We start from the raw sequence: 9,090 nt of genomic DNA, 5'->3' as shown, positions 1-9,090 counted from the left end.
CGCGTTTTGGGATCATGCGTGGTTGCCAAGAACAAAACCGTGAGGGGGACCTGGGTGGAAGCCCTGGATTTGGGTGGACTGAGAGGCCCAAAGCGGACAATATCTTGCGAGTGAGGTAGGGTGTTACACAAAGTCTAGGAAAATTAAATGCTATAAATGTAATGAAGTAGGGAACTTTCGAAAAGATTCTCCTAAATGGAAAGATAAAGGGGAAAAATGAGGAAATGTCTTATACTGCAAATATTGCAAGTGAAGGGGAAATCTCTAATGACACTGAAAGTATTATGGTTGTGTCTATTGGTAGCTTAAGTGATGAGTCAATTCTTTATTTCGGTTGTACATTTCATATTTGTCCTAATAGAAGATAGTTTTACACTTATAAAGTCATCAATAATACTTTTTTATTAGGATACAACAAATGACTTTTTGTTATTGGTTTCAGTACAATTCAAATTAGGATATATAAGAACATTTTAGGATACTAGATCTTCAATATATTCTAGAGATAAAAAATAATTTAGTTTATTTGAGTCTTTTTGATTCCCAATGTTATAATTATTATATTAAAGGTAGAGTTTTGAGGGTTTGTAAGGGTGCTCTTATCATGATGAAATGAAGCTGGTTAATGACTTATACCATCTTTAAGGTTCAAAAATTATTGATTTAGCTAGTGTATTATTTGTGGTTGATTTAGATAGTGCTTTTGCTTAGTTATGACACATGTGGTTGGGACATGTAAATGAGAGAGGAATGATAAAGCCAAGCAAAAAAAAATTGTTGTATGGTCCAAAAACAAGTAAATTAGATTTATTTGAGCATTGTATTAATAGTAAATGGTGCAAGGTGAAATTTAGTGTGAATATTCATCATACCAAGGGTATAATGGATTATGATCTTTATAGTTCATCTCCTGTTATGTTAAAAGGTGAAGTATAATATCTTGATATTTATTTATGACTATTGTAGGAAGGTCTGAGTGTATTTTTAAAAGAAAAGGAGTGATGTATTTGTCACCTTCAAGTAGTGTAAAACTTTAATTAAGAAGCAATGTAAAGCCTTATCATTTAGTTGTTAGTTGGTACATATTTCTTTATGATGCTCTTATTTCTTGAAGGAGTAAGAAGAAGGATCGAGTTTATAAATCCTAAATCGAGTTAGCATGCTATGTCATCCATGTAATGTGAGATTGAGATTGTTTGGCTTTAGGGTATGTTGGGAGAATTGTGTATTTCTCAACTTATTCTAACTCTTTTTTTATGATAACACCAATGATTTTCAAATTATTGTTCATCCAATTTTTTATTAGCACACTAAACGTATTAAAGTATATTGTCATTCTATTCTTGAACCACTTGACCAACATGTGATTACTTTCTTTAGATTTCCACTAAGTTTTAAATAGCTAATGTGTTTATCTAGGCTTTATCTCATTATTGACATTAATTTTTGGTTGATAAATTAATGCTTTGTGATCTATCAACAACAATTTAAAAGGGGATAACTGTAATATCTTGATTGATTGATGTGAAATTATTTGATATAGAGAGCTTAATTTAGGGAGATTGATTAATAGAAAATTATAATTATGGTCTAGAAATGATTGTAAGATGCAATTACGTTGACACTTTGCTATTTAAAAAGAAGATATTCTCCATTGAAATGCATTTAAACTATTTTGACAAGTTTAATGAATTCTACTAGAATGAAGGAATTACTAAGCATCGCACAATCAAAAATACACCATCACAAATTAGGGTTATAAAACGTATGAATAGGATACTATTGGAAAGAACATGTTATAGCTTTCACATTCTAGATTATCAATGAACTTTTAGGCTAAACAATTAACATGGCTTGTTATATGATAAATAAATCTTTATTAACTATTTGAAGCTGAAGACTTCATATGAGGTATGGTCTAGTTCTCTTACTAATTACTCTAAATTAAAAGTATTTGATTGTTCTATTTATACTCATGCTAAGAAAGATAAACTTAGGCCAAAAACGAGGAAATGTATATTCTTAGGCTAAGTATCTGTAAAACTTTTCTTCATATTAGTACTCACAATAACTACTCTTATCACTAATCTTGGTAGTAAATATGGTCTTGTACTCATCCTTGTAACCATACCTTCTCGTGGATCTCTCTTTAAAAACATCTCTAGTAGAATTACTCTCATTGTATGTTTCTTGTATATAATCCCTAATATGCTTGTCCACAATGTTGTTCTATATATTAGTTTGGTAAGTGATGAAACTATGAAAAACTCTAGACTTATCATCCATTGAAGTATACAATTATATAGGACAAAGCTGTCATTTAGGAAAACAACACATGATGCCATTCTTTAATTTTGTAACATGGAGAGCTAAGAAGAAGTTGTAACTAATTCAATCAAATCTATATAGGCTTTGAGAATATTTTCTCTGGATAGAAGTATTTATTACTTTTCATTAATGATTGTATAAGAATGACAAGAATTTACTTTCTAAAACAGAAATGTGATATGTTTAGAGTCTTTAAAAGCTTTAAAGCAACTTAAAGTGGCTTATCTTTGAAGAATTTTCGAACTGATAATGGCAATGAGCATTCCTCTGTAGAATTTGATGGTTTTTATTTTGATTTTAAAATGTAATATTAATGCACTATAAGCTATCTTCTTAACATGATGAAGTCGTTGTAAAGAAGGAATAACAGGACAATCATGAAGATGACAAGATATTTGTTGGCTAAGAAAAAGATGCTCAAATATCTTTAAGATGGAGCCATAAAAATAATTGTGCATTTGTTTAACATGTTGCCAATTAAAGCAGTAAAATATATGACTTAAATTGAATCTTGGAATGGAATGGAACCAACACTTAAACATGTAAGGGTGTTTGGTTGTATTTTTTTTGACTATATACCTAAAGAGAGGAGTAAATTTGATGACAAGAAAAAAAATTTACGTTATTAGGGAATAATAGTCAACAAATGGTTACAAACTTTATAACTTGAGAACTAAAAATATTTTCATTAGTATAGATATAATATTTGATAAAGAAGTCACCTAGAATTAGGAAAAACAAAATTTAAAATGAGTTTAGACTATTAAGATTGAAGAGAATTATATAAAAATTGAAGTTTTTTATTTTAGACTTTTAAGATTGAAGAAAATTATATAAAAATTAAAGTTTTTTATGATGAACAAGTGATTGATGATAATAATGATTGTGGATTTGCAGTTTGAGGTCATAGGCCTCTTTATGAAATTTATCATATATATAACAGTGTTGTGTTAGAACCAATAGCCTATAAAAAGGCAAGTAAACATAAAGGCTAAAGAGCAATGCAAGAAGAAATTTCTATGTTTATGAAGAAATATACTTGGGAGCATGTAGATAAGCCTAAAAATAAGACTTGGGTTTACAAGGATAATGTGAGTTCTGATAGATCTGCAATAAAGTTGAAAGCAAGAATGATTATTAAGGGATGTTCTCATATACTTGGAATTGATTACACCGACACCTTTACAATTATGGCAAAGTTGGACATTGTAAGACTTTTTATTACTCTTGCAGCTTAAAGGAAAAGGGAAATTCTACACTTAGATGTTAAGTCTGTGTTTTTTTTTAATAGTAGGATTGAGGAAGAAATTTATATTGCTCAACCTAAAGGTTTGAAGTTTAATGAAATGAAAAATGTTCTAGGAATTGCTTCCAAAAGGTTCAAGGAGGAGTGTTGAACATTGAACCTTTTCTTAAAATGAATGAATTTGGTTGAACATTGATTGCTTTTTTGAAAGATGAATAAATTTATGAAGTAGACAAAAGCACAAATAAGAGGACAAAAGAATAAGAAGACAGAGTATTAGGCCAAAATAAGGTTATACCACAAGAATCCTAAATGTAGGTTTATTTATGAAAATAAAGTCCAATGAGTTCATTGTGTCTAAGAGGTTTACAGGTATTTAAATAGGTCTAAAATCAATCTTAACAGGGAAGAAAATCATAATCTCCAAACAAAAGTGAAAATTAACAAAAAAAAAATATAACATGTAATCCATAAAAACAATAAAATTGGCTCAAATAGCATAATTTGAGCTTAATTTGAGGGTCTTTGAAGCTTTCTATAGAACTTGGTGTCGAGAATCTCCTAGAAACACTTGAGTTCAATCCAATAATCAAATAAAAAGTTATATCATTTAATGCCACTTTGTTTAGGGTATCATGATCATACTTTTTCTTGAGTCTAGCTCTATCTTATTGGTTTATAAACATATTTGCTAAATTGTCTATATGATTCTTCGGTGACATATTCTTATCAAAATATAACAAATCCTCACCCAACTATTCATAACCTTTATTTTCTACTAACCCACTTACATGAAAGATGAAAAAATCTATGAAAGATGAATGGATTTTGCTTAAATAAATTCACTAATAGGTAAAGACTTTAAATTTCTTTTAGACTATACATGAATTAGCTTTCAATTACTTTTCATACTTTGTATAATTTGATGATTAAAAAGAATTGTCTTCCTCCAGGTACCTCTCCCTCTTTTAAATGCGTTGGAAGCTTTAACAATTAATTGCTTTTAACACTTAAAATTAAAGATTTCAACAAGAGGAACAAAGTCCTGCTTAGTGTTTAGATCTGCTTCAGATAAAAATGAAAGGAGCAAATGTAAACCAAGTTTGGGAATCAAAATCACAATAAAATTGTAGGTAGAAACATTGATCTCAGCATTAAGCAGTGATATGCTCGCAAGTGCTCATGGAATTTTCTCGATGCCTGTGATTCGGCCGGCTTGCGTGTTCTCAGAGGGCTGTTCCAGCCAAGGATCTGCATACCTTATCGCCAAACACGCACACACACAAAAGAAATAGTTCCACAAGTGCTGTGACAGAGCCGACATATGAAAAATGCTGAAGTATCACATCAGTATAGATTCAATTCTTCCGATCTAGCCTGCTCAGAGCTCACATGAATCAGCAGTTAGAATGCTTCGATACTTCCATATAACTAGAGGGAAGCGAAAACCTGTAAGGTGAAATCGGATACTGGAACTTTTACATGTACTTCAGCGCTGATACAAGTCAATACAGGAACATAAACTGTATATACATCATATCTGACAGGAACTTAGAGTGAAGTCCACCCCTTTAATGTCCTTATTCTGTATGCATGAGGTTATGGTAATAAAAAATGGTGTGTAATTTGCTTTTTTCTTGGTCAGGCTGATAACTGCTTTCAAGTTGTATACATATAAATACAAAAGACATATATTAATCTCACTCAAAGAAGGAAACAAGGACAACGAACCGTTTCACTTTCAGGAGCTTAATGCGCCAATACTTAACTCGAAAGCATTATGTCAAGAAACCCCAACATCCATAACCTTATTTCAACTTCTGTAAACTGGCCCCCCTAGCTATTATTCCACACAATTTAGCTACATGCATATAAATCAGGGACATGACTAATGCAATCTTTGGCAAGATTAATGCTGCTCCAGTAACAACTGCTAGGACTGGTTTCACTTCCTCCAGCATATGTAATATTGGGATCTGATTCACCATTTACTTGTTGCCTTGTATCTTAGGATTCTACACTTGCGTTCTGTAATAAAACATAATCAATACTAAAGAGACCTGCTTATTATATGCGCTGACCTGCTTATAATATTTGTTGAGTGCTCTATATGAATCTTCAATGGTCTTAACGATAAGAACTCGTTTCTGAGGCGATGATTTATTAGGTTCCAGTTTAAAAACAACGAATTGAATGTTGACCTTCTTAAAAAGGAGAGAAGAACATTGTAATGAGAATGGAACTTTGCTATAAATATATCTGAACAGGGAGTGCTTTTAATGGCCTGGCTCATACATTCAGTGTGTGAAATTGGTCATTACTTCTCTTTTCCTAATCCAGAACAGGGTCAGTGAACGATAACTTAAGTTTTGATACTATAATACAATTTCTCTTCTTCAGGCAAACAAGTTATACTAAGATCTTTGCACCCTTTATGTTGATGAATTATCAAGTATGACTGCACGGTAGACTCTGTCATTAGCTTTCTTTGACTGCAAAAGAGAGAGCAAAAAAATAAGAAATGAGACTAAAATTAACAGGCGATGCACAAAAGAATTAACAAAGGAATAGGCGTTTACTTCTTTCTCCCAGTTGGTGCGAAGAGTTACTACAAAAAGCGCTAATGCTTGGAAAAACAGAGCTACTATAATGCCTGTCCACAGTCCCTGTAGAGCATATTTTAGTAAGCTTTTGTATGCTGTTCTGTTACTTGCTTGGCACAAAAATATATTTTATTTCAGTCACAGACAGACAAGGATATGGAGTTACCTTCCCACCAAAATGATAGACAAAAGCAAGGATTACAGAACAAGGAATGCCTAGAAGATAGTATGCACCCAGATTAATTACCGCTCCAATCTTCTGCCATCCACATCCTCTAGCAGTGCCTACAATTGTCAATTGTGGTCTTGTCAGCCAGAATAAAAAATCATGTAACAAGGTCATTCCACGCAAAGTACAGTCGAATTTTGGTGAAAGCATCCACATCATAGTTTTCATTGATGAAGGCATGTATAATGCATTAAATTATCCTTTCGAATTTTGGTTTTGTTTCTAATTACTGATTGCACTTGCTATATTCATTTGGTCCTCAATTTAGCGTGAAAAATTCCTATGTTCAGAAGTTGATTTTATGCATGGAGGAGGCACAGAGAAGAGAAAGCTAAATCGCTGCTACAGACCTGAAAACACAGATTGAATTCCGTCAAAAAAGTGAGATACTGCAACAAAAACCAACATTTCTCCCACATAGTTCACTACTATTTTTTCTGTTGTATAAGAGGAGCCCCATACATTACGACCAAAGATCATTAAGGAGGCCACCGAAATGCCTTCAGTACCGACCAAGAATGTCGCAACACATACTGCTAGACGAGCCGCTTGTGGTTTCCCAGCACCCAGTTCATTTGAGACTCTTGTACTGACTCCAAAGAAATAAATTTGTCAGGAGAATGAAGCAGTTTTAAGTATATCTACCAGTTCATTTTGTGCAGGCTCACCTTATAGCAGCACTAAGACCAAGGGGTATCATATAAGTCAAAGCACATGTGTTAAGGCTGGAAATACACAGCAATTTGTTAGCATTCATGCATTTGAGACAAGTTCACATGTGCCTAACAGATTATCACTGATGGCTCCACATAACTCTAACCTGATGGAAAGGACAGATGTTTCAAGTTTAGGATTTGGAAGAAGACCAGATAACAGAACCATCATCTCAAATGACCAAATCTCCAAGCTATTCCAACACAATAATAATGAAAATTAATTACTAGATATGTAAACCCAAATAATCCAATTCAATTGGCTCTTGGAGTGATTGAAATAAAAAAAATACCTGACCATTATAGCTGAAGGAATTGCTAGTTTAAGGAAATTGGGAATTCCATGCAGGGCCTCCTTTGATAAACCAGTCCAAGTCTTCTTACAAGAGGGAGATATCCTCACATAAAGAATAAGTAAGAGTGCGTTAGCCCAGTAGGAGATAGCATTTGCCAACGCAGCACCTTTATTTCCAAGTCCGGATTTAAAGACAAGAATCCAACATGTAAAGATGTGAAGAAAGGTCGTAATTCCTGCGCAAACCATCATTGGAATCACATTGTTTTGGGATTGCAAGAATCTGACATGACATTCCTGGATTGCAAAACCAAAAATGGTGGGAATCATGTAACGAGCGTAACGCCCAGCCTCAGCTGATATTTCTGGATCCTGCTTCAAGAACACTAGAATGGCCCCGGCATTGGCCCATACAACTGCAAGTGGAACGCTGGCAAGTAGAAGAACTATCATGGCTCTCTGCAGGTGTATACCAAGCATGTGGTATTGCTTTGCTCCATAAGATTGACCACAGTATGTGTCTAATGCACTTGCCAGTCCTTTCTACTCATCAAACAAGTTTTATATATAAATAGAGAGATATGTGAAACTTTGATACAAAAACTTGAAATGTAAGTTTGAAAGACACGAGGATCTGTCATTTAGAAAAAGGGAAAGCAAGTTTTATTCCTGAACAATGGCTTAGCTTCATTCATCACTAAGTTAGAAGAGGCAAATGGTTTTTAATCTTTCCTTCTAACAGCTTGAAATGGGATTTGAAAAATATATTCACTTACTGTAGAAAATGGCACAAGTTCTACCATCCTTTTCAGCAAATAAGTCCTGTGATATCTCAGCTCTAAAGTTTATTGTAGTTGAGGTTTTATTTTCAACTCATAAATTGCACACAACCATACTGGGAGAAACCCCTCTTACCAATAAACTTATGCCAGTGACCGAAGCAAAAGAAGTGGCCATGGAAGCACCTGAAAGTGCTAGCTCTCCAAGATGACCGACAAACATGACCGAAATCACCTGTAAAAGAAAAATTAAGAAATTAACAGTAACAAGAGGCCCTGCTAGCACAAGCTGCTTCTTCACCTCCTCAACAACCTCAACTTTGCTGAATCCATGTCCTGATTTTACTGCAGTTTCTGGGGAGATCAATGGTAAGTAAATACTTGGTTTTTCTTCTTCTAGGTCCATTGTTTTCGTTTCTTACAATCACTCACAGCACAATATGCTAGCAGAACAATTTACAAATTTGTTTTTTGTTCGTGATGACACAAGTTCCATAACTTGGCAAGTTGGACAAGGACAAGCAATCTGACAAGCAACAAAAATGGTAAAATAATGACCAAGAAAAATAAATCAATTGGCCTGTCTTTGTTCTGTTTTGTCCAATTCAATTTTGGTTTCTCCTCCTATGAGGTCACCATGGAATTTTTATTTTTCAATTCCTTGTGATTTCCAGGAAAAAAGGGAGATATCATAGTGATTCATTCGCATTTGATATTTTATATCAAAAGCTAAAAGAACCTTTCACTATGAATTTTGCACGTGATATTACTTTTTTATTCTAGAATTTTAAATTCACTTAGCTTAGTTTCAGGGATAGAAAGATATTACTCATTAAAGGAAAGAGAGGTTAAATAATATTTTTTATCTCTTTATTACACGGTGTAATTACTAGCGAA

The 9,090-nt window shown here is 33.3% G+C and overlaps 1 protein-coding gene across 1 annotated transcript; it reads right to left on the bottom strand.

Moving 5' to 3' along the window:
- Positions 1 to 5,799: 5,799 nt before the first annotated feature.
- LOC133689872 (protein DETOXIFICATION 16-like) lies at positions 5,800 to 8,866 on the bottom strand. The gene is made up of 8 exons (XM_062109958.1): positions 8,330 to 8,866; positions 7,413 to 7,957; positions 7,227 to 7,313; positions 7,075 to 7,131; positions 6,757 to 6,995; positions 6,344 to 6,462; positions 6,154 to 6,240; positions 5,800 to 6,066 (listed from the first exon to the last, which is right to left on the bottom strand). The coding sequence occupies exons 1-8, from the start codon at positions 8,597 to 8,599 to the stop codon at positions 6,007 to 6,009; spliced, it is 1,464 nt and encodes a 487-aa protein (XP_061965942.1). The 5' UTR covers positions 8,600 to 8,866; the 3' UTR covers positions 5,800 to 6,006.
- Positions 8,867 to 9,090: the final 224 nt, after the last annotated feature.

This window comes from Populus nigra, chromosome 3, assembly GCF_951802175.1.
Source record: "Populus nigra chromosome 3, ddPopNigr1.1, whole genome shotgun sequence".
NCBI lineage: Eukaryota > Viridiplantae > Streptophyta > Magnoliopsida > Malpighiales > Salicaceae > Populus > Populus nigra.
Note: the sequence above shows the minus strand (reverse complement) of the source record. Positions and strands in the feature narration are given on the sequence as shown.

Excerpts from the sequence above, each read along its gene's own strand:
- LOC133689872 (XM_062109958.1), bottom strand. The coding sequence starts at position 8,599 with ATGGACCTAGAAGAAGAAAAACCAAGTATTTACTTACCATTGATCTCC. Across the intron at positions 7,132-7,226 it reads ACATCTGTCCTTTCCATCAG|CCTTAACACATGTGCTTTGA; the intron begins GTTAGAGTTATG and ends GTGTATTTCCAG. Across the intron at positions 6,996-7,074 it reads GGTCTTAGTGCTGCTATAAG|TACAAGAGTCTCAAATGAAC; the intron begins GTGAGCCTGCAC and ends CTTTGGAGTCAG.